Source organism: Capricornis sumatraensis, chromosome 10, assembly GCF_032405125.1.
Source record: "Capricornis sumatraensis isolate serow.1 chromosome 10, serow.2, whole genome shotgun sequence".
NCBI classification, from domain to species: domain Eukaryota; kingdom Metazoa; phylum Chordata; class Mammalia; order Artiodactyla; family Bovidae; genus Capricornis; species Capricornis sumatraensis.
Window position 1 is genome coordinate 98,124,126 of NC_091078.1, and position 25,271 is coordinate 98,149,396.

At 59.7% G+C, this 25,271-nt stretch overlaps 1 protein-coding gene across 1 annotated transcript; it reads left to right on the forward strand.

The window, feature by feature from the left end:
• Positions 1-902: 902 nt before the first annotated feature.
• On the forward strand, positions 903-24,456 carry MYL3 (myosin light chain 3). The gene is made up of 8 exons (XM_068982303.1): positions 903-970; positions 18,931-19,076; positions 21,487-21,514; positions 21,660-21,809; positions 22,596-22,769; positions 23,966-24,043; positions 24,153-24,195; positions 24,401-24,456. Exons 2-7 carry the CDS (start codon positions 18,936-18,938, stop codon positions 24,179-24,181), a joined length of 600 nt encoding a protein of 199 aa, XP_068838404.1. The 5' UTR covers positions 903-970; positions 18,931-18,935; the 3' UTR covers positions 24,182-24,195; positions 24,401-24,456.
• Positions 24,457-25,271: the final 815 nt, after the last annotated feature.

Genomic DNA, 25,271 nt, shown 5'->3' on the forward strand with positions numbered 1-25,271 from the left:
TAGCTCCGCCGCCAGCGCAAGTCGGGGGGCGGGGCGGGGCGAGGGGCGCGTTTTGCGCAGCTCCGGGCGTGCAGCTTGGGTACTCAAGCCCAACTTTGCAACGACGCTGAGCCCTTCGAGGATCAGGCCGCCAGCTCCTCGCCCCTCGGCCCCCTCAACCCCATCCCCTCGGCGGCGGGCTCCGGCAACTCCCTCTCCATCCTCGGCCGGAGCCCCGCCTGCTCCCGCGCCGCTAGAGCGCGCCTGCGGCCGGGACGCTCGGTCTGTCTGCCTGTCTGTCAGTCCGTCTCTAGCTCCCCCGGCCTTGGCCTCCGTTCCTCCAGCAGCCCCGAGCTCCGTTTCGGTCACTCCCTCGCTCCTTCCTTCCCCTCCCCCTTTTCTCTCTACGAAAACATTTGCAAGTTTCCAAAAAAGCCACGGAGCCGAGCGGCGCGGGGCTGACGGCTCCACGGGGCTCGGAAGAGGCGCCGCTGACCCCGAGATAAACCAGCCCGCCCGCCCGCTCTGGTCGGGCCGGGAGTCACCCTCCCCACCTCCACCCCCCTCCCCTCGCTGCTGGCCCCCAACCCCGACTTACTCCGAGCGCGCCGCCGCGGCCCCCGCCTAGCCATGGGTGTCGGGGATCCCCCGACAGCCTCCCCAGGACAGCGCCCCGTCCGCGGCCCCGGGGGGACTTCATGGAGCTCTTGGGATGCCCCCCTGGCCGGCCTGGCCTCCAGCGCCCCCCGCCCGGCCGCCGCTCCTAGCCGCCGCCCGCCGCGCGAGTCCCTCGCCTCGGCGTCTGCCGCTCCCCCTCCCCCCGCGGCCCGGGCGCCTCTTCCCTCCCCCGCGCCCTCCCTGGGCCTCTCCGCCCCCCGCTCCCCTCCGCCGTCTCCGACGCGGGTGTGCGGAGCGGCGGAGCGGAGCCCGCGGCTCCTGCTCCGGGACGATTCTCTAGAGGCCGCGGCCAGGGGTCGCACAGCGGCAGGATGTGAGTGTGCAGGGGACGGGGCCGGGAGCTCTGACATCGGGGCCCGAGAACGTGGCGCGAGCCGCTGCCGCCGCTTCATTTCCCTCTCCGGGAAGGCACAGACGTTATTTATTTTTTTTCTGATCGTCCGGCCCGGGCCGGTGAATAGCGGCCCTCAGCCGCGCAAACAGGCCCTCTTCACGGGCGGTACCCCGCGGGCCCCCGGCTGCAGCGCTGTCTGTCCGCCCGAGGGACTCCCGCTCAGGCTGGACCGGGATCCCCGGGGAGGCTGCTCGGCCGCCAGCCCCTGAGCCTGGCTCCGCCGCCGCCGCCCTCCCGCCCGCCCCGCCCTCGCCTGGACCCCCAGCCTCAGGCAGCTCCCGAGTGGGTCGGTGTGCTGTACCCTAGGCCCGCCCCCGTCCCTGCCCGCGTCTCTGGCCTCACACCCCTCTCCCTCCCTCCCGGGTCCGGGTCTCTCCGAATCTCTACCCATCCAGACGCCGCCGGGCCTCTGTAGCTCCGCCCCTGACTCCACCCCGGGGCGGCTAGAGGCTGCAAGACCCTAGACTCAGCTGAGCCCCCCACCGTGAGGTTCCGCCTCTCCCTTCCACCCTTTCACACCCCCCAAAACTCTTGGCCGGCTCTGACGCACTGGGGACCCTCGACTTGGGAAAAGGGCGGGAGGAGGCTTTGGGGGCGGGGGCCAGGTGGGGGCCGGGCTTATGAGCACCCTCCCCGCCCCGGAGAGGAGTGCTCAGAGGAGAGAGCCTTGGACCCCAAACCTAGGACCTCGAAGTATATGGTGGGGAAGCTGAGGTTCAGGGAAGGCCGGGGATGCCTGAAGCAGAGGGCTTTAGGTATCTTCAGGAGGAAGCTAATGTGACTGTCGTGACCCTAAGTGGCAACCCCAGCTCACCCACTTACCAGTTGTGTAATCCTGGACACGACGACTCTCCTGCTGTCTGAGCCTCAGTTTCCTCATCTGTAAAATGGGAAGGTGACCAGCTGATTCAAAGGGCACTTTTGACTTTACTGTTTTAGTGCCTTGGAGGGTGGGTATCTCTTGGGTTTCCCAGAGACCTGTGGACTCTGAGGGCTCCCCAGGCTCAGCCTGTGGAAATTGAGCTCCTCAGAGCCCTCAAACAGCCCCCATGTCTCGGGGTTGGCCCCTTTCTTCAAGATGAATGAGTGCACAAGCCCTAAGTCCACTGGAATCCAGTTGCAGCCAACTTTCCTGGCAACCCATCCCTATGCCTGCTCAAATCCACCCATCTCCCAGACTGTACCCACAGCAGTCTCCTTCACATTTCTATGGCCATACTCTCTTCCATGCCCACTACCCTGAAGTTTCTCATCCTGGTGTTTAAGGACTGTCCTGTTGGAGGCAGTTTCCTCCAAAGGCGACTCTCTAGTTCACTAGACTCCTGGCCCTCTTTCTGTGTTCACTCCCCTCCGTTTGCCTTTGTAGTTTCCTCTTCCAGGATCATACTTCTTTGCCTGACATAAAGGACATCTCTGTCTCCTTGCATCTCCATCTCTTCTGCTATTGGGGAGGGTGAAGCCGCTCTGATTTGGGGGCTGCTCGCTGTGATGAATGGGTTCTTCTGGAACAGGAACAGAGAGGCTCAGGTGCCCAGAGCAGGCACTTCAAGAACACTCCAGAGAAGCTTTATGTCTCTGTTTCTAAGCAATTAAATTCCAAGTTTTATGATTGGATGACCCACAGCCCTTGATGATAGGAAAAGAACATTCATGGAGGGATTGGAGGCACTGAGGGGTAGAGCTAGCAGCTGACGCAGGGGGTCCTTCTCAGATCTGACACCATCAACCTTGAGATTGAGAAACAAACAGTATTTTTGCTTGAGAGGACCAGGATGGGCTATGGATAGGGCTGCAGAGAAGGATCTAATGGGCTGTGGGCCCCATAAGGGTGTTTCCTTAGCTATAACTCATGTGCCTCAGTCCAGACTTCTGCTGGACATTCCATCACTGTGGGTGGGGCCTCTGACCCCCTAAATCAGCCCCAGGCCTCTGGTTAAAGTGCCACCATGGGGTTGGGGGGTGTCACACATTAACTGGTAGCACCCCAGTGCCTGGCAGAGCACAGCCCACCCTTTTTGATAGGCAAGCCCCAGGGCCCCAGGGTCAGTTTCTGGTCAGTTTCAGGTCAGTTTCAATGGTGTCTGGAAAGGCCCGGTTAGGGGTGGTGAGTGGGAATAAGTCCCCATAGGGACTCCCCTCTTTGACCCCCTGGCTGGGGCCTAGGAGGAGGGGCTAAGGCCTGCTGGAGCTCAGAACTGGAGCAGGGGCCGGACTCTGGTTCAGCAGCCCTGGGCTGACAGGCCTCTGCTGCCGTCACTGCCACCATGAGTAGGGCTCTGGCCAAGGTACACAGACCCTGAGGCCAGAGTGGGCACCAGACTCAAACAGGAAAAACAAAGGCTCTCTGAGACCTCTGCAGCCTGGCCTCACTCCCTCAGAAAACCCCTTGCCCTAGCCTAGAGGCTATCTGGGAGAATTAGCCCACAGACAGCAAACCCCCACCCCCATCTTTCCTCAACCCTGGCCCCAAAGTCAGCCTGAATCCCAACCTCAGCCCTGACCCTAGAGTTAGCTTAACCCCCATGCCTTACCCCTGCATCCTTATCCCAGTCTGATCTCTAACCCCTGATTGAACCCTGACCCCAAGCTGAGCCTCCACCAGGCCTCAATCCCAGACCTCTTTCCAGGTTCCTAGGCCCCTCTGGAAGCTGTTCAATGCAAGGGGCTGGCTGAGGAGGGGATGGCCAGGCCATAAGTGAGCTGAGGTGCCACTTTTACAGCCATTTCGGCTGCTCATAAACACCCCCCACCCGGATGAGTCACTGGAGGCTCCCAGGCAGCTGGTTGGGCAGCCCCCTCCCCTTGCAGCAGAAGGCCTGGCTTTCTCACTTCTCAGGGAGGTGAATGGCAGGAAGCTGGGACACGGGGCTGGGCTGCCCCGTCCCAAGCAGAGAACGCTCCTGGGGCAGGGGGAGGCAGCTATAGTTGTGGGATTTCTGTCCCTTCTGGTCACATGATCACAGCCCCCTGTTGCAGTAACACCAGATCCGTCAGTATCTCCTAGTAGGCATACCTTTTCTGCCCCGCGGGCACAGGGACACACACACTAACCAAACGAGGTGTCCCGAGCCTCTCCTCTTCCAGCTACACTCAAGTCCCAGGGCTCCCCTGGACCCCACTCACCTGGAACCCACAAGACCGTCCAAGTAGGGCCTGGAGCCACAGAGCAGACTCAAATTGGCCATGAGAAGGCCATGGATAGCCCTGAGCAGCTTCTGCGGTTCAGGCCTAAGCAAGGATGTTGCTGTCCGGGACAGGAAAAGGCCTGAGTCAGAGCTTTCACTTGAAAAAAAAAAAAAAAAAAATATTTTTTTACCAAACTCTGCACTAGCCCAGGACTTTGTCCCAGACCCCTGGTCAAGGAGCAGAGGCAGGTCCAAGCAAATCAGTGTTCAGGTGTCCTGGGCTGGGCCTCTCTGCTACTGTCCCTCTCTGCTACTGTCCCTGGGTTTGCCTGCCAGGTGCCCTGGGTGCCCAGGCAAGTTCAGCCCTTCAGGTGTGTCCATGCCTCAGTGGTCTTCTCCTTGCCCTGCCAAGCCTTCCTCTGACTAGTTGTCCTTCTGTCTGTTCCTGTGTACCCTCTGCCTGCCCCTTCCAGCATTTTCTGCATCTCAGAAATTTCAGGCCTCCATGAAATATGAGCACAACCCCTATGAGTGACTTCATTCAAGTTTTGGACACCTGGAGAAATCAGATGACGGCCCAGAGTAGTTCAAACCCAGGCCACAAGCAGGAAAACTGAGGCTGGGAAGGTCTGCCCTCCAAGCACTGGGCATCCAGTGTCCCCCAGCTAGGAGAGATGAGGACCCTCATTCTATCCAGCCCTTGTCTTGATCCCTGCAGACCCACGCCTCCCTCTCTCTCTCTGACTCTTTACTCACTGGAACATGTGCTCCTGATGTGAAATCAGCCAGGAAGCCCTGACAGGCTGCTCACTTCCACGCTGACCGCCCCCCCCTCGCCCCCACTGGTTGCCAAGCCGCCCCCTGCCAAGGCTTGTTGCAGGCCACAGGGGGGTGGTGGACAGATGACAGCTGACCTCCCTCTGTGATTCTGCACAATGAACTGTAGCAGAACCAGTGCTGGACCTGGATGCCAAGGGTGAGACGGTGAGGAGGAGACCGTCCAAGATCCTGGGACTTCACCTCGGGACTCAGAGGCTGCCCTTCTGCCGGAGCCCAGTCTGAGCTGGTTTGAGTCTGGAAGTCTCAGGCTCAGCCTGACGAGGTGTAATGATTCACGTGGTAGCTGCTGCTCCACACATTCCAGCCACAACCCCCAGTGCTTAGCACGTGAGACGACTGGCCCGGAACCACCCCTAGTGTCTGGGGCATGTTCCTAGGGCCCCCCACCTCAGGGGCGACCTCTCCCCAGGTCTTCCAGGCTCCTGGGGAGGAGGGTAGTTTCGAAAGTAACTCTCTAGTTCACAGGCTGGAAAGAGGGGTGGGGAGCTTGTCAATACCTGGTCTCCAGGTAGGGAAAAATGAGAGGCTTGGCGGGGCTTTCCTGGTGGTCCAGTGGGTAAGACTCTGCACTGCCTCTGCAGGGGGCGTGAGTTCAGTCCCTGGGTGGGGAACTAAGATCCGGCACGCCAAAAAAAAGAAGAAAAGATGAAACTTAGAGAGTAGCCTTGGACTGGCCAGGGGCACGTAGCCAGACTATGACAAACAGGGTTCTTACGGGAGCTTGCAGGGTTCCTGCTCCTGGCCTGGGCGAATCTGAGTGTTTGACTCCAAGGAGTATCCCAAGCAAGGAGACCATTCTGTGACTAAGGCCATTGGAGGGGCGGGGGGCTGACTTCAGCTTTACAGGTCAGCGGGCAGCTGTGTTCAAGGGACAAGACCTCCTGTGCCCTCTGTGTCAAACTTCCCAGCGCCCTGAGCTTTTCCCCATGGAGTCTGTCCCTCCTCTGAGCCCACACACACCCCCTGCTCCCATCCTTCCTGGCCAGGGAAGCAAGAGGCTGGGGCTCAGCGCCTGTTCTGTTCTGACCTGTGGATCCTGTTCGTGGCCTCGGTTTCTCAATGTGTCATTAGCAGATGGGCAGTTCAAGGCCTGAATGGGCCACATAAAGTGCCCAAGCCCTCGGGTCCTGGACACAGACCTGGGAATCTGAAAACCTGAGGTCCCTTCTCTCCATCAGCCTTGGGGGCTTGCCTGTGCAGGTCAGGCCGTGTTCCTCCAGTGGGCCCCAGCCCAGGGTTCTGAGGGGCGAGTCTAGCGCTCAGCTCCGGGGACAGGAAGTCGTATTTTGGTCCCGGGTCCTGAGGAAGGAGGCAGGGGGAGAATGGCAGCTCAGACCCAGTCATGTTTACTCGGGCCCGGCCCCCTCTGAGCTCAACAGGCCCATTCATTGGGAGCCCCATAAACCCTTCGGGGCTCCCTGAGGTGCACAGCGCCTGGACGCCAGGCCTGGCTGCCACCCCCAGACCTGCTGGAGGCTGTGGGCAGCAGGTGGGGCATGAGGGAGGCAAAGGCGGGGATGGCCATGGGGGACCCAGACATGCCTTGGCTTCCAGAGCTTTGCCTTGGGATAACGGTTTCTGCCCATGTACACTGTGGAGCAGTTGGGGAAATCGGAGGGGTCTTCATGGCTGTGTTCCCTCGGACCAGGCTCCCGAGAACATGTCCTCCAAGCATGTGGCCTTCAAGGCAAGCCTGACGTTGTGGTGGTCCAAACCAGAGCTGACTTCCTGGTGAGGACCCTACGCCTGCCCTTGGGTTGTCCACAAGCCACGCCCTGGCAAGGCGGGCATGGGTGTGCAGCCCTCCGGGGTGGAGAGAGGCCCTGGTCGTCTCCAGCGCTCTCTTCCTCATCTATTCAAAGGCAGATCTTCATGAGAAGTGGAAACGCGGGGACTGGATGGGTCACTGAGCGATGAGGTCCTAAGGTCTGCTTACTCGCAGATCAGAAGGGGTGGTTCATACCAAGAGCCCCACCACGCGATCCTCCCACTCTGCTTAATCAGATGTGGTGGAATATTGTCCTGTGGTCCCTTGAGATGGAAGGGGTGCAACAGCATTTAGTGAAAATAACTGTGGGTTGGGGGTCTGATCCCCCCCACCCCCAACCCCTGTGTGACCTTGGAAAAATCCCTTCTTTGCCCTGGTCTTGCTCTGACCGGACTCAGAGGGGATGCAATCCAAAACTCCGCTCAGCTGCCGGGGTTCCATGCTGGCCAGGGAGGGTGAGGGTGGGAGCAAGACTTCTCACCCAGACTCTCTTCAGTAGCTCCCCCACATGCATGGGGGCATCCTGGCCATCCGCTCAGGGACCCTGGCTGGGGGCAAGAGCGGAGTCTCCTTTCCCTGACGCCTTCCAGGTGGAGTGTGACTTCCCGCTCCAGCGGTTGTAAAATCCCCTGAAGCCTGGTGGGTCCCTAGTGGTGGTGGGGGTTGGGGAAGGGAGGGGGAGGGGGAGGGGGACGGGGGTCTGTGCCTCGGAATACCCCCCTCCCAGGCGTGTTTGACACGTGTTTCCGCCTCTCCCGGCATGGGCTCCTGCTGCTGCTATTTATAACCTTTAAGAGCTCCTGCCGACTGCAAAGTTTTCTTAAACTCAAAATATCACTGAGGTCCTGGGCACGCGTTCCAGAGGCCGGCTGAGCACTGCGGTTAGAAGGGACGAGGGGGCCGGGGAGGAGGAGGGAGGAGTGGGAAGGGGGTTAGCTCAGACCCTGGGTCTCGCCTGGGGTCAGTGGTGGGGAGGCCTGGGGTGGGGGAACCCCTAGTTCTTGCAAGTGGGGGTTCTCTTTGGCCTGGAGGGACCCTCTATGTGGGTGGTCCTTGTTCAGACCGGGCCATTTGAGGACTGCTAGGCCATCTCTCTCTGGGCCTCAGTTTCCCCTCATCCTGAAAGCCTCAGGGCTCACTAGCTGGGCGAAGCGGTGGACTGGCAGTGACACTGGGGACATCTCGGGCTGCGACCAGGGCTGTGTCTGCCTGGCTGTCCAACACCCGGCAGGCACAGAGCCTGGCCCAGAGGCGCCGTGGACGTTGGCTGAACTGGCCAGAAGGGGAAGTACTTTGGGGAAGTTTATAAAACTGTGTGGGAGAGCGATGTTCAGAGAGGGACAATGGCAGGCCAGAGGTCACCCAGACCAAGTCCCCAAGCCTTCCCAATACCCAGGGCCCTCTATGGCTGTGGAAGAGGCTGAAGGGTCCCAGCTGGGGACACGTGAGTCACCACCTTGGAGGAGGATCTGGGGGTGACTGCAGAACGGCTATGCCTGGCTCAGCGACCTCGCTGGAGCCTGGAGGGGGCACTGCTCACCAGCTGGACCCAGGGAGGACTGGATGCAGTTCAGAGCCACACGCCCAGCTCCTCTGTCCTGGGCCACTGCTCCATCTCTGGGGCCCCTCTGCCTCCTCAGGAGTGAATGAAAAGCTCAAGCCCTGTTTCCCAGGGGGAAAGCAGAGGCCCTAGGGACCATGGACTCAGTCACGCTCTCCACCGGGAGGCTGGTGGTTTAGCTTCCCCTGCCTCTGCAGCAGCCCTTTCCTTTCCGGCCTTCCTGAGCTGGTGTTGAGGGTGCAGAGGCAGGGAACAGGAGCACTGACCTCTGGGCCACCTAACATATCCCGCCCCTCCTGCAATGCCCTTTGCCCCACAGCCAGCTCCAGAAGCCATTCCTGGCCGAGGGGGTAGAGCTGGGTCGCAGATGGAAGGGTGGCCACCCCCGCCCCTCCCACTCGGAGCTCCACATACATTTTCCAACTTAAGCATGACCACAAAGGGCTATTTGGGGGTGGACGGGGGCAAAGAAGTGATGACCTAGCAGAGAGAGGAGCGGGATGGGAGAAAAAGGAAAGTATTTTGGAGGGTCAGACCTCATGAAGCCGCTCCTTTGATCAGATGCCTTTCTGTGGCCCTCCTGAATCAGATCACTTACTCCTCAAGTGCTCGAGTCCTTATTGTGTGTTGGGCTGGCTTCAGAGGCTTGGACACCCTGCCTTTGGGAGCCACTTCCCTACAGGCCCCACTGCCCCGGGGTTCCCACTGACTGAACCCCGAGGAGTCTCTGCCCCTTACTGCCGGACTTGCCCTCCTCTTCATTGCTTAGTGGGGGGGCGGGTTCATATGCTCTTCAGTGTCCCCCTTTCTTCTAGGTCTTCCTGCATCTGCTTCTGTGAGGCCTCCGATTCGTGATTCTTGCCCCTCTCTTGAGATACTACAAGCCCTGAGAGAAGGGACTGGGTCACCTCTGTGGGTCATCTCCAAGCCCTGTCTCATCCTGTATCTCTGGGGGTGAGGAGAATTACTTGCTGGAGCTTTGGACTGCCTCTTGCCCCTCTTATCGCTCAGTTGCTATGGAGACGGGCTTCCTCTTCTGAGCCTCAGTTTCCCCATGAGGAGGGAGGGAATCCCAGGATCTCAGAAGGAGCCTCCTCCAGCCTTTGGACACATCTCTTGTCCTGCGGTGTTAGAAAGTTCTTTTCCAGGGAGTCTCATGAGATTAAACCTGATGGACTGTGGGGGGAACAGTGTTAGTTGCTTAGTCATGTCCGAATCTTTGTGACCCTGTGGACTGTAGCCTGCCAGGATCCTCTATCCATGGAGTTCTTCTGGCAAGAATACTGGAGTGGGCTGCCATTCCTTTCTCCAGGGGATCTTCCCAAACCAGGGATCAAACCCGGATCTCTGGCATTGCAGGCAGCTTCTTTACAATCCGAGCCATCAGGGAAGCTAGGGAACAGCCAGAGGGGCTGGAGTCCAACTCCTAGATAGGAGACTGAAGCTTGGGTGGCCTGGGTCTGCAGGGGGTGTCCACTCCAGAGCTCCAGGCTAGACCAGCCCAGCTGAACCTGTGGCCTCTGTCCTCAGTACCTCAGTAGGAAGATGGGTTTGGGGAGACCCCAAGGCCAGCAGGGGGCTGTGGAAGGGGAAAGGGCTCCTGGCTGGAGCAATTGATGGTTTCTCTTGGTTCCTGACCCCAAACTGCATATACATTGATTATGGGGATTTTGAGCACGCTAGGTGGAAAGTGGGCTGGGGAGGGGCCTGCTACACCTACCAGAGACCAAGACTTCAGAGGAGAGGGGCTTACAGGCAGGCAAAAGTCCCAAGGGGCACAGGAGTCCCCCAGACCCTCCTCCGTTATCTGCAGCCTTGGATGAGCCCTGTATTCATGCAGAATTCCAGCCGATTGTTCCCTTGTTGACTTGGCGCTAAGCTCTAAACTCCCTCAAAGAAGCTCCAGCCTTCTCCAAGGCACTGTGACCTGGGCAAGGGGCAAAGGTTGGTGCGAGTGGGGGAAGGAGACCCACGTCAAAAAATGCCCCAAACTGACTGCCGGAGGGGTCTGTGTGTCTGTCGAGCCAACCCAAGACCCCATTCCATTGTACAGGGTGGGGAACACTGAGGTCTCCAGAGGGGAAGTGTCTTCAGTAGTCAGTGAGGGGCCAGGATCGGAACGGGGGTCCCCTGCTGGCTCTGATAACCAATCCCAGGACCAGAGCCTAGATCAGCTTTGGATGGGACGTAATGCTTTGATGTTCCCAGCACTCCATCCATTACCCCCAAAACAGCTTCTCCAGCCAGCCAGGCTGCAGACTTCTCAGTCTCTGACCATTAACCCTGGTTCCAGAATATAAGAGGCTTTCTGGAGCCAAGGTCTCAAATCTAGATTTTGCAGAGAGCTGGGGGTTGGGTGTCCTCTCTGTGTCTCTGCTCCAGGCCCCCACGCTTGGAGGTCCCTGGGCTGGTTTGACGGGGTCACTGCGCATTCCTGGGCATTTGTGAGTCTGAATCTGCCGTGGTCTCCCTGCAGCTCTGCAGCCCAGTGCAATGGCCCCTGCCTGTTCCCCGTCATCCCCTTTGCCCTCCCACTGCCTGCTCTGGGGTCCAACATCTGGGAAAGGAATGGATCGGGAGCCTTCCAGAGAGTCCTTTCCCACGAGAGCCGAGCTCTGACCCTGGTCCTTATCTGGCCTGGGCGTTCCAAGAACAACACAGATGCTGAGGCTCGCAGGCCCCGAACCTGGGGATGCTGACCTCCCCAGGCCCAGCTGCTCTGCTCTGGCCTCTGTTTCCCTCTGTGAACGGGGTGGGGATAGGGATGGCTCTCCAGGGGGTTTGGAGGGGAGGCCATGGAAAGGTTCCAAGATTGTGGACACACACGCTCAAACTCACATGCATGTGCACTCACACTGCCCCCCAGACCTCATCATCAGGCAGGCCTGCTATGGGGCCCTCATCGCTCTCACTCTCTGCCTTTCTCCTACTTCCCAGAGCTTCTAATTCCCACCCAGAGCTCTTTCTACACCACAAGTTTGAAGGTGTGAGGTGTTAGGGGTGTGTGTATGCAAAGGCACGTGAATGAGTATACACTCGCGTGCAAAGGGCATGTGTGGGCAAAGAGTATGTGCACCTGGGTATGAGGGTGTGTGCAAAGGCATCTACAGAGTGTGAGGGTTTGTGTTTAAAGGTGTGTGTTTAGGAGTGTGCCGGCTCATGGTCTGAGCACCTGCGGGCAGGCTTCCTGAGTGACCGTGAGCCTGTGAGTACGTATATGTGCATCAGTGCAAGCACGCACTTTGTTCTGATGCCGGTCGGCCCCAGAGTTGATAGAAAGGGATCAGGTGGCTTGGGGAGAGCGTCCAGGGACCAGTGGGTGTCTTCAGACAGACACAGACACATAGTGAGGGTGGGTTAGCCTGACCAGGGGACCCTGTGAATGTGTGTGTGTGGGTATGTGTGGTGTGTGAATGCACATGTGTGTGTTGTACTTCAGACATAAATACAGCAGGTAGGCGGGCTGCAGATATATAAATACCCACACCGGCAGGTACGGGAATTGACCCTGACTATTCCTGGCCGGGGGCTTGGGCCATTTTTAATGCAGCTCCACACCCTGAGCCACAGAGGGTGTTTGTGTGGCCACTGGAGGCAAGGACACAGCTGGTAGGGTAGGGTGGGGACAGCCAGGGTCTGGTGGGGCCACCACCGCTAGGTGCGGCCTGCAAGGGGACGGGGAGCGGCCCTCCCGGCCACCACTGCCTCGGCTTCTCTCACCCCGACCTCACCTCCTCCTCACCACCTTGCTTTCACCCGCCCCCCACCATCCCTGTTCCCTGCCCTACAGTCCTGTCACTGCCTCCTTGTAGCGCCCATCCCACCCTCTCTTCCTGCATCCCATTTTGATGAGCCCTTCTTGTCCACTTGGTGCTGCCTTAGGGGGAGTGGAAAGGAAGAATGAGTCTGCCTTATACTGGGCGCAGGGCTGAGGTTGGGGCCGGAGCGCTGTGTGCACTCACACTGTCTGCAGGTTCTGGGCAGCTCCATCCTGCCCTGGACGCTCCCTTTGTCTCAAGGACCCTCCCGCCCCTGTCTCCACCTCAGGGTTGTTGGGCCCGTCCCCACCTCTCTGTCAGCCTCTGTGGCTCGTCTCTGCCGCAGTCAGGGTCCCCGTCTCCAGTTTCTCCATGATGGCCCAGGGGAGCTGGTTCCTCCCCGCAGCCAGCATGAACTGTTTGCCTGAGACAGTCGGTCCATCCAGTCAAACAACCACCCAATTCAGACTTCTCGTCTGACTGACAGGGTTTTTTTTTCCCCCTGCTAAATTTACTTGCATTTTTGACTGAATTGGCCATTCAACAGAGGTTGTGTCCACATGCCCCTACTCCGCCCCAGGCCAACAGATGAACGGGCTCCCAGATGGACACGCACACAGATCCAGGCGCGCCCAGGCATGCTTCTTACACACGTGGGGTCACAGCCTCGTGTAATACACGTGAGCACACGAGACAACATACGCCCGCAAGATCCCACCCCATGTGTGTTCCCATCTTCGTGCACACAGGGATGCGTTTTGTCACACACACAGACTGCACCCATCTACCCACTCATACACACGTTCATACCTCATGCCGTGGGGTCGGCGACTATACCCTCTTGGACCCCTTCTGGGGCAGTCTTGGGGAGATGGAAACCTGGGCAGAGCCTCCTCCCAGTAGCACCCTGGGGCACTTGGCCCCTCTCCCCTGAGGCCAGCTCACCCTCCTTCCTCTGCCCTCAGCCTCTAGGTGGTCATCTCGGGCCTCTGCGGAGCCCCTGCAAGCCTCAGTAGCAGCTCCCAGACCCTGATCCTAAAAGGGGACTCTTTTTTTTTCTTCCAAGGACAATAAATATTTGCTCTTTGGGAAGCTGCTGGTGGGAGGGTACAGGGTTTGGCCCAGCGGCGGGGAATGTCCAGGGCAGTTCAGGGAGGCCACAGGCCATGCTGGGGGAGGGGCCGAGCCCCTCTAGAAGCTCCACCAGCAGGGAGAACGGGGGAACCAGAGCTAGGCTGCACCTCACTCCCTTCCCTGGGACCCCAGGATCAAGGCTCTGTTTTCTCCATCCCTTTGCGTAGCATGTTGGCACCCTCTTCTCCTATCCCTCCCACCTCAGACTCCTCTCCCCCAAACCTTACCCCGTGAAAGCTGTTTTCCCACTCTCATTCATCTTGTCACCCCTGCCCCCCCGCCAACCCCTTTCTCACGCACTCAGATTTCCAATCTACCTCCTTAGACCAGCCGTTGAGGGCAAGGCTGATGTCCCCCCAGGCTGGGCTCCTGACAACAGAGCACGCCCCCCCAAAGTGGACCCCTGTAGCCAAGGCTGAGCCCTCCTGCAAGGAGAGGGGGACAACAGTGTCCCCCACCCTGTCCCCCCTGAGGCACTGGTCCCTGGAGGCTGCCTCCCGCCCAGCCCTCCCTCATCCTCAATTGGGCTCCCAAATATAGCGGCCGTGGCCACAGCCGGCCAGGACACCACAGCCCCAAGCGTCAGTCCTGGGCCGGGATCAGAGGGGCAGGAGCTGATTATAGGTCCCTGGGCCAAACCCAGGGCTTGCCTGCCAGCCCGCTGGGCCCTGCCACCCCCACCCCCAGAACCACAAGTTTGGAGCATCTGGTCCCCGTCAGCACAGTGGGCAGAGGGAGGGGCCTGAGGGGTGTGTTTGGCCTGCAGAGGACAGAGTTGTCTGTGTGTGGTGTGGGGGTGGTGGGGATGGGCTCATCACTGCTCAGGGCCAGTGACTGTCCTCCAACTCGGGATCACTGGGCCCCACCCACGGCCATTGTACAGATGGGGAAACTGAGGCCCAGAGGAACCAGGCCCAGCCAGGGTGGGTTGCAAGAGCAGCAGAAGTCTCCGGCCTTCCCCTTGGCCGCTGCTTCCCATCTTTCAAGGCCTGGGGCTGTGCCTCCGGGAAGCAGGCCACATCCTGTTGGTGGCAGAGCAACCCTGCTGGGAAGTCCTCCCTGGAGTCAGACTTTCACCCAAGGCTCCAGGAGCGTGGGATGGCGCACAAATTCCTCTCCTTCTCTGGGTCCTCGTGGCTGCCTCGTGCCACCTCTAGCCAGAGAGGCTGGGCAGCTACTCCCACCCCTCCTGGGGCCTCGGTCCCCTCATCTAAGCAGTTGGGCAGGGACTAGGGGCCCTGCGTAGGGTTCATGTTTATGCGCGCCCAGCACGTTGCGATGAGCGCACATCTGTGGGTACACGCGTGTGCCCTGGTGGGTGACTGCCGCCCACGGGCCTGCCCCCGCCCAAATGGGGTCCCTGAGACCTGCTGCACAGCAACATTTGACCTACTTCTAAGGCTCTGGGTCTGGCCCAGGCCGCGTTCTTGACTCCTCCGGGAAGTTTGGGCCCACGTCCCAGCCCAGGGGCCGTGGGCCAGGAGAGGCGGTCCTGGGAGGGCCAGGGCGGCCTGCGGAGCCTGCGGCCTGGGGGACAGGGCACGTGGGGAGCCCGACCCCCCTTCCCTGCCTCTGGTTCCTGGGCCCCAGGGACAGCCAGGCCTTACCCATCCCTCCCTCTCTGCACTCTCCACTGCTCCCTGCATGTGGCCACCATATTCTGAGCTCACTAATTGGCTGTGACAGGAGGAGGGACATTCCTTAAGCCCCTCTGAACACTGGCGGGAAGGTCTGCCAAGCTCTCCCCCTCTGCTGTTTGCCAGGAGCCCATCCCTCCCCAGCCCCGCCCTTGTCTGCACCGGGCAGCAGGCAGTGTCCATCTGGAAAACCAGTGGCCCCTTTCGTGGATCTGGGTTTCTGGGGTCTAGGTTTGGGTTTACGGGTCTGGAGTCTGGGTTTTGAGTAATTGGGTCCTGGGTATTGAGTCCCGGATCTGGACTCTGTTTTCAGAATCTTGAATCCTTGGTCTGGGGTCTGGTGTCTGGGTGGCAGGTCTGGATTGGACACCCTGGGTTTTGGGGTCTGGGTCCTCAGAGTAAGGTCTGGTCGTGGGTTCGGGGTTTCAGGATCTAAGTTTGGTCAGATCCTGAGGCCTGAGTCTGGGATCTGGGCTTGGCATTCCAGGCTCCAGATTTGGAGTCTTGGGTCTGAGTTGGGATCCTGGGTTCCAGGGTTTGGGTTCAGGATCCAAAGATCAGTTCCTGTCCCTTCTACGCCCCCTGCTGGCTGGTCATTATGGTCAGGTCACTGCCTGTACCTTCTGATCGTCCCCACAGCTTCAGGGTCTTGAGAGGAGTCTCAGAATGGATGGCAGTGTCGTGAAGAGCAGGCCTAAGCTGAGGGGGTGGCAGGTGGGTTGAGGGGCAGCTGCTGGCTGCACTGCTATCCGGGGCGCCCCTGGCAGACACCAGAACTGCCGCTCCATCAGCAAATCTCCCCTGGCCCTACTCCAGGGATGGGGTGTGGCCAAGGGTTCCAGTCTTCCTGTGAGAGGTCGGTAAATTGAGATGTTTGGGACGTCAGCTCCTCCAACATTTATGGAGTGCCTACTGGGTACTGCAGGCTCTGTTCGAGACCCTGTGGATATGCAGACCTGGAAGACCAAAAATTCTTCCTATGCCAACTGACATTCAAGGAAAAGGGCGCACATAAGAAGCAAGGGAGCAGCCTCATGTCACGGTGCAAGCATGGGGGCTCAGGGTGAGACGCAAGGCGGGTGGAGCTGGTCCAGAGCAGTCTGAGGAGGCTGCTAAGTGGAGGTGATATCTCACTGAGACCTGGAGGTGACAAGGAGCAAGCCATGGCCAGGGTCCTAAACAAGGACACCAGGAGGAGGAAATAGCAAAGGCATGGGGTCTCGAAAGAATGAAGAAGGAAGCCAGTGTGGCCAGGGGTCTCCTGCCTCTCTCCATGGGCCCCTCAGAAGTCGGGACCCACGTGTTCCTCAGCTGCGGGGCGGGGGCGGGGGGAAGTAAGGTGGCTGCCCCCAGAGAGGGCTCTGGAATGTGCCATCTGCCTTGGCTGGGCCACGGCTCAGACACTGGAGCTGGGGGAGTCAAAGGAGAAGGATCCAGACTCCCTCTCCTCCCGCAGGCTCTGCCAGGATCTTGTCTGCTGGGCTGTCATTCCTAAAGGGCATGGAGCCCAGGCTGGGGCTTGGGAGAGAGGCGTGAGCACCAAGCCTTGTGTGGCTTGTCTTTACTCTCCATGTCTGTCTCTCCCTGTCATAAAGCCCCCACCCCTGTTCTCCCTGTTGCCCGCCCCGCTTTCCTCCTGTCCTCCACAGTCCATCTTGCTGGAAGTCAAGGGGGCTGATTCCTGCAGAGTCCCCGCTGGGGGCTGGGCATTGGTAATGGGTTGAGAGTGGCCCTGTGGGGAGAGTCTGGGCACCGCTGCTCCCAGGAATCAGAGCTCCGACAGTCAAATGCCCAGGTCTGGACTTCCATCTGAGTCCTGGGGAAGGGGTGGAGGATGGCTCTGTACATGATCTCCCCACTGCAGAACCGTATCTGCTCTGGGCTTGAGGGAAGGGGACCAAGAGCCCCCTTGCCTGACCCCCTCACCAGGCAGAGGAAGGCGGTGCTGTGTGGCTCCAGTGAGCCTGCTGAGTCTGCGTATCCCATCACAGACCTGGGACACAAGCCTCAAGGAGGCCATGTCACTCATCTCCTCCCATGCTCGCTGGTGTGAGTGGTTTCTGTGGGATGGCAGTTGTATACGGATGGATCAATGCGCTTGGGGGTCTGGGCGCCCCTGTGTATGTCCGCCATGTTCCCCCCACGATGAATGAAAGGGAGTTGGGTAGTGTCTTGTTAGCTGTGCCTGTGGGTGGCTGGACTCTCCGTAAGACGTCCAGAGTCAGTTGTCCTGAGGTCAGCAGAGAGCTCTCTCTCTGTGTGTCCCCCTCTGTCTGTCTTCTCCTCTTGTGGTATTTCTGACTGGTCTCTGAGGACCCTCCCCCACCCCTTTCTTTCTCAATACTCTTGCCAAACATCTGGAAGAAAAGTGAAAGACTTGCCTCTCCCCCAGCGCCGGATGTTGTCAGATTTCCAGATGTGGGTGTTCTGTCCTCCAGATGAGGGGAGGACCGTCCTGTGTTCCAGCAAGGAGGGGACCCAGCCCCACCCCTGGACCACTGTCCCCCCCCTCACCAGGAGCCCAAATGACAGGATGAGAGGGGACCTGGGCTCCGCAGGAAGACCTGGGGCACCCAGGTGGAGTGAAGCCTCCCCTCCAGCTCTACCCCCAGCGCCTGGCTACACTCGGGAAATCCCCAGGGGCCTGTGGGGGGGGCAGTGCCTCTGAAGTTTCTATCAAAGGCTCCAGGCATTTAAAAATAACAGGGAACACCTCCTTCTCCCGCCTCCCCCCGCCCCAGCACAGACTCCTGGCAAGGAACGGAGCCCAGTGTGTTTGCAAGATGTCCCAGAGCTCTAAGTTCTGTGCCTGGAAGGGCTTCCTGCCACCTCTGCCCTCCCATCTCCCCCAAGGGTCACCCAGCTAGGCTGCCCAATGTCACCACCATCTGCCGAAGGCTAGCACTTCAGGGTAGCACTCGGGGGTAGGACAAGGTGGGGTGCCCGGGGCTGAACACCTCAGGGGCACCCCTCCCAGCCCCCTGGGGTCCTTCAGAGACACAGACCCTCTCAGGGCCCCAGCTGAAAGGTTGGCAGAGGGCAGCCTGGGGCGGTGGGACCGGGAGGGTGCAGTGAGGCCACGCCTTGAATGTGCCAACCAGAGGAGGCAAGAAGGCGGAGGGTATATGGTGTATGAACGAGGGTCTGGTGGGGAGCAGGCCCTGAGGTGTGTGGGGAAAGGGGGTCGTAGAAGAGGGGCCGTAGGAAGCGAGGGAGAAACCAAGACGCTGACCTCGGGGCCAGGCAGGTGCTGGGGCAGGAGGCGGTGGATGCTGCTGGGCTGCTGAACCGGGCTGGGTGACGGCCCTCGAGGGAGCAGACCCTCTTTTACTGCCATTTAGGGTATTCCCAGAGCCGGGGGCCGCAGCTGCCAGCGAGCCAGACGCTCACACAGACACAATAAACACCCAACCCAAACACACAGAGGCAACACTATGGACCGGAATAGGCCCCACAGAGACACGGATCCTCCTACCAGAGATACGCAGAGACCCTCCCCACTGCATGCAAACACCCAGACAAACAGACAACGCATGTGGACAGACACGGCCCTCCCTCTCCGCCTCCGTGTAGACACAGGGAATTCGAGGTGCAGATGGGAAGTGTAACCCAAGGGGTGCCCTTAGGTAATCCCCGTCCTTCGGCATCCAGCACAACACCCAACATGCCCTGGGTCCATCCTGCCGCACCTGTTCAGTTTATTGGCCTCCTGAGGGACAGCAGGCCCTTGTGTGTGTGTGTGCTTTTTGGGGTATGCATGCGGGCTGAGCAGTGGCCTCTGTCTACCCTTCCCCCTTCTCTCCTCAACAGGTGACTGGGAGGCCTGGAGAGCCCTCCCTCTCCCCCACCCATTCCTGAGCTTGAACAATGCCCTCCCCAGGCCCCAAAATAGCCCCTGAGTCTAACCAATGTCCTTTTATGGTCCTGTCCCCATTGTGCCCTGCAGGGGTGGGGCTGGGGTCATGAGGTGTCCAGGCGGGATAAAGGCCGGTTGCAGGAGGCTCACCTACCCTGCTCTCGGCTTCCTTCTCTCCACCCCTGTCTCTGTGCTCACAGCCTCCATGGCTCCCAAAAAGCCAGATCCCAAGAAAGATGAGGCCAAGGCAGGCGCCAAAGCAGCTGCAGCTCCGGCTCCGGCACCTGCACCCGCACCTGCACCCGAGCCCTCCAAGGAAGCTGAGTTTGACCCCTCCAAGATCAAGGTGAGTGCGGAGGCCGTGTTTTAGGTAGGAAGGGAACGGTAGGTAAGTGAATCCCAGAGTGGACCTACCCAGTGGAAGAGTGGGCTCCAGAAAGTGAGTACTGAGCTCTAGCTGGAAGCTTCAGCATCAGGAGGGCTGCAGCAGGAGAGACGGTGGTCAGATAGCAGGCAGGACTGCCCCAATGTTGCTGAAGGGGCTGTCTTTTTGGTGGTTGGAAACTGACTTTCCCCTGTCCTTCTCCTTGGACCTCACATCCTTGGGGAATCCTGGGCCCGCCAGTGTCCCCCACCCCCTCAGCCAGGCAGGGGCTTTTTTTGTCACACTGTGGGGTTTTAAGTCAATGCCAAGTTCCCTGGGGGGAGACAGGGTGGGAAGCAAAGAGAAGCAAGGCTCCTGCTCAGGCTGGGTCACGGTCACCCCCGCCAAGGTCCCTGAGCCCCAGAGCTGGTGGGGCCTCAGCTTTGAGGTGGCGACGCTGAGCCAGTCTGGGTAGGTCATGGAGAAAGTTGGTCGTGGAGCTGTGACCAGTGGCCCCAAGAGCCCTTCCCCAGCTTGGCTCGGAAGTCTTTCTCAGAGTCTAAACTTGGAGAATGCACCGTGACTGCCACCTGTGGCATCCACATAGTGGCACGCACCCGGCATCCCGCCTGCGTCTGTTCTTGGCTGGCTACTGGCCACCGCTGCCCTGGCTGCTGGCAAAGGTGCCCGGTGGAGCCGTCCCAGGCCTTCAAGTTCCCCAGCAAGACTGCAGCCGGTCCTCACAGATCCATCTCCACTTCCCAGATGGCGCCAGTGGTAAAGAACCTGCCTGCCAACGCAGGAGACACAAGAGACTCAGGTTCGATCCCTGGGTCAGGAAGATCCCCTGGAGGAGGGCATGGTGACCCACTTCAGTATTTTTGTCCGGAGAATCCCATGGACAGAGGAGCTTGGTGGGCTACAGTCCATGAGGTTGCACAGAGTTGAGCACGACTGAAGCGACTTAGCACAGCACACAGGTTCAGATCCCAAATCTGCTCCATTGCCGTCGCTGCTCTAAGGCTTGGTTTCCTCAGCTGTGAAATGGGACAATGAGCCCTCCTCACAGGCTGTCGGGAACCACTCACAGCAAGTGATCCCTGGAGTCGGCCCCCACCGTGACCACCCTCAGACCCCAAGTGTGTATCCCACAGGCAGAGGGTTGGACAACCCCAGGGCCCATGGTGGCTTTGTGTGGTCTCCCTGGATCTGAGGTTGCAGATTCGCCGTTGAGCAGAGGAACTCATGAGGTCTCTTCTGGGAACCCTGCAAAAAGCCAGGCCAGGACCCCAGGGCACCTAATCTCGGCGGGCTTCCTGGTGGAGGGAGCTTTCAGGTGGCCAGAAACAACTTGGTCGGGTCTTCCCAACACAAGGTTGAACTGGAGGGCTGGGAGGGGCAACGTGGCAGGGTGGCTGGGGCAGGATTCTGCTCTGTGCTAGGGTGCGCGGGGGCGGAGACTCCACGGGAGCCACAGTGGGCGAGGTGCCAGTCAAGTCCCCCTCCCCCAAGCTCCTTTCCCTGGTGCGCCCTTGACCTTGGGCTGAGTGACTGCAGTGATAAAAATAGACCTGGTATCGAGTGAGGAGGGGGAAACAGGGGGAAACCGGGTCCCAGGAGGCCTCCTGACCTCAGGTACCCCCGCCATGGTCTTGCAAACGCTCAACAGCCCCCTGCTGTGCCATGCTAGGGGCTGCCCTGGGCTTGCAAATGGGAATGTGTGAGACTTAGGTGTAGGCGAGGCCAGGTGGGTGACAGTGCTCAGCCTTGAGGGCTGGGGGGTGGGCAGACACATGCCAACAGGTGCACACACAGGTGTGTGAATGCACATGTTCATCACACACGCGCTTCCTGAAGATGAGCTCTTATGTTGCGGGGCTCTCTGGCCTGTACCTTCAGCCCAGCCCCTCCTGCCACCTGCCACCCCCTCCCAGGGAGATGAGGTACCCCCATCTCATGTAGACAGACTTGCCCACTGGGCCCCAGGCCCAGCAGAGCTGGCAAAGCCAGTGTGGTTAGATCCTGTGGCCTCAGGCATGTCTGTCTAGGACTAGGGGGTCTCAGGTAAGGCCCACCCTGGGATGGAGATTCAGGGCACAAGGCTTCCCTCCGCATCACTTCCCCGGATGAGGCCTAACTGGTGTCAGATCTGGGTATGCACAAACGCGAGGCCGTCAGGTAGGACAGGTGAGGAGGGGTAAGGAGGTGGGGGTGGGACTCAAGGTGGGCCTCAAGAGGTCTTGGGCGGTGGAAGCTGGGATCCTGAAATGTAGACAGGTTGGGGCAACCAAGGGGTTGAGGCCCTGGCTGGCCATGGAGTGGAGTGACCAGGAGGAGGCCTGGCCCCATCCTCTGAACCCGGCACTCAGAATTTGGGGGGGTCTCCTTTCAGATCGAGTTTACTCCGGAGCAGATTGAAGGTGAGTGTGTGTTGGGGGGGGTCTTGAGCCCTGGGGCTGCAGGGCTGGGTCCTGGGTCCCCAGGCTGAGAGTCCCGCCAGCAGTGTGGGACGAGTCGGGTGGGCTGCCTCTGGAAGTGTCCACAGTTCACGCCCCCTCCCGGCAGAGTTCAAGGAAGCCTTCATGCTGTTTGACCGCACGCCCAAGTGCGAAATGAAGATCACGTACGGGCAGTGTGGGGACGTGCTGCGGGCTCTGGGCCAGAATCCGACACAGGCCGAGGTGCTCCGCGTCCTGGGGAAGCCAAAGCAGGAAGGTGGGTGTGCTCAGCCTGAGATGTCCCCATTAACGCCAGTCCCCGGGGGAGACTGCCATCGCTGGCGGGGGGTGGGCAACATGGGAATCTCCCCGCTGTGCATTCCTCTGACACCCTCCCGTTGTCTGGAGGAGGACCTGGAGCCCAGCCTCGGGGGCTGCTCACAAGCAGCGATGGCCCCTGTATCATCTGGCCTCACGCCCATTAGCCAGGCTTCCTGGTCATCGGGGACTGACAACAGCGCAAACCAGCTCCAGTGGAGGTGTGAGACCTGGCCTGGGTCTCCCGCCTGCTCGCCCTGTCCCCCCTGGCCCCCTGGGCATCCCTCTGGGGAGGGGGCAGGGCCAGCTGCCCTCACCGCCTTGGCCAGAGATGGTTGCCCACTTTGCCCCAAGAAATACTGAGACCCAAGGCCCCTCCGCAGGTACAGAAGCTCCAGACAAGGTCTCTGACTTGCCCAGCTGCTCTTGTCCCACCCCAGGTGGCGGGGAGAGTGGAGTCTGTAAGAAAAATAACGAGGTGCTAGGAAGAACTGCTCCCCCAAAGGAGAACAGAGGGGCTAGACAGCCCACGGTGGTGCTGCTGTTCTTATGAACAGCAGAGCACCACGGCAGTCATGCGTTTCTCAGCTGACTGTAAAGTGCCTGGTGGACCGCTTGGTAAATGGCAAACTGGTGTGGAGTGCACTGGGGAGCTGGGTGAGGGGAATAGGTCCTCATTGTCAAACATGGTGAGGAGGCTGCCCGCCCACCCCTCAGAGCCGGGTGCTCGGCCATCTCTCCACAGACCTCAACTCCAAGATGATGGACTTTGACACTTTCCTGCCCATGCTCCAGCACATCTCCAAGAACAAGGACACCGGCACCTACGAGGACTTCGTGGAGGGGCTGCGGGTCTTTGACAAAGAGGGCAATGGCACAGTCATGGGCGCCGAGCTCCGCCACGTGCTGGCCACGCTGGGTGAGGGCGGCCTCCTCCCCACTCCCAGCCCACCTTCTGGGGACATCTGGGAGAAAGCACGCTGTCCTCCGCCTGCTTCTCCCTCGTGAAATGGAGGGTGATGCCATCAAGGTGCCTCCACAGCAGGAGATCTAGAAAATCTATGCAGGGAATTTAGAAATTTAGGTGGGGGATAAAGAAAGCCAGTGGGTGCAGCTCACAGAGCTGAAAGGACTCTGGGGACGGGGCGAGACGGGATGGTGCCCCCAAGGAGGGTCAGTCAATCCAGTCCTGGTGTTTGTTGCCTCAAGGTCAAATTCTGGAGCTGAGAAGGTACTGTGCCTGCCTCTTGGGCATCCTGACTCCCACCATCAGGGGCCTGGCTGGCAGGAATGTCCCCTTCGCAAAGAGAATTTTTCCTACAGCAAATATTCATTGAGCTCAGATTGTGTCTGCTCAAAGCAACCCTTCCTGCATCAAATATTTACTGAGTACAAATGGCAACCCACTCCAGTGTTCTTGCCTGGAGAATCCCAGGGACCGGGGAGGCTGGTGGGCTGCTGTCTATGGGGTCGCACAGAGTCGGACACGACTGAAGTGGCTTAGCAGCAGCAGCAGCAGCATTGTGTGATCAGCCCTGTGCTGGTCGCTGAGGTTATGTGTGTGTGTGTGTGTGTGTGTGTGTGTGTGTGTGTGTGTGTGTGTGGCTGGGGGAGGTAGGAGTTGTGAGGATACTGCAGTGGGCGTTCCACTGGGGGGACCAGCAGGGCACACAAAAGCACAGAGTCAGGAAAGGGAAGGGCCAGCCTTGTCTGCGCAGCAGTGGTGGTGTCTCTAGGGCTCCTCCTGATCCTCCCCAAGGTCCCCAGGTCTATCCTGCACATCCTTCCTGGTCTCCCCTTGATGGAGGGAGACCCACCAGCCTATTGAGGACAGGGGACAGTCTGTGCCGGGGACCTGAACACCAAGATGGTGCTGTTATGGACGGAGTCTAGGCTCAGAGCGGGCACCAGGCTTGCACCCCAGGCCTTGTTCTTTTTGACTTGTCACTGATTCTCCTGGTTTCAGAACTGACAGGTGACAGCTCAGGCTTCGGGGTGTACCAATCTGAGGCATGGGGAATACTGGAGAGGCACACCCACCTGTCCAGAGGCAGTCAGGGGTCCCCCCACCCTTCACACCTCGACAGTGCTGACTCAGCTTCCCGCTCCTGCTAGGTGAGAGGCTGACAGAAGATGAGGTGGAGAAGCTGATGGCGGGGCAGGAAGACTCCAATGGCTGCATCAACTATGAAGGTAAACTCAGCAGGCAGGGAGTCTGCTGGGGGGAGGCACTGGGGTCCTAGGGTCCCACCCTTGGCTACCCAGGGCCAGACCCTGCAGCTCACTCTTTCCTTCTTTCCAGCGTTTGTCAAGCACATCATGGCCGGCTGAACCTCTCACCCCAGGTGAGGCTGCCCTACTCCCTTCCGAACCTGGGACCACCTTTGCCACCTCTGCTGATGTCGGCCCTGTGGTCCCTCTCCCGCCTCTTTCATCCAGCTTCCCTGCTGCCCCTCCCCAGCCCCAGCAACTCTGGGGGTCAGTCCTCAGCTGGCATCCCGCTGCCTGGCTGCCCCCTCTGCAGTAACCCGTGACCACCTTTGTTCTCAGGGAGCCCTGGGAGAGACGGCGCTGGGCCAGTTCATCTTCTATTCGTGATGCGGACACCAGAGGCTTGGAGTTGTGAAGGGCTGGAGGGGAGCACATGGAAACGCCTACACAGGCTCTCTCTGCACAACCCCGCAGACCGCCCTGCAGGCCATCATCACTGCCATCAGGCTACGTTGGCCAGTGACTGCATCGCTGTCTCCGCCCCTTGGGCCTCATGAATAAATGGCTTCTTTACTTTCTCCTCCTAACGTCCTTGCTTCCTTCTTCCTCTCTTTCTCTCCTTCCTTCCTTCTTTTTTTCTCTGGCTATGCTGGGACTTCATTGCAGCACATGGGCGTAGTTGCCCCACGGCATGTGGGGTCTTAGTTCCCTGACCAGGTATTGAACCCACGTCCCCTGCATTGGAAGGCAGACTCTTAAATCACTGAACCACCAGGGAAGTCCCCGCCCTCCCCCTCCCGCCTTCTTTCTTCTCTGTAGCCCTTTGGTTGACTTTTGTAAAATATCTACGCTCCGCCACACAGGGTGAGCTCTGGACAAAATGGGAGGGGGAATCATTCTGAAATCTCGCCTCCCAGCTTGTCCCATAGAAACTGTGCCGTCTGGTGTGCCAAACCCTCAGCGCCTGCCCGCCAGGACGCCGGGCTGAGCTGGATGACTGCTTCCCCTCCCCACCCCCAACTTCTGGAGACAGCAGTCATGCTCTGGCCTCTAACACAAGGATGCCCCAACAGCCTGAGAGCCCTGTGCGGGCTATCTAACCCCGCGGCCAGCCATCAGGGAACTGCGGGGCGCTGGCCCAGAGCCACCCATGTCACAGGTGGGGAAACCAAGGCCCAGAGCGGAGAACGGCTCTGCCTGAGTTACAGCG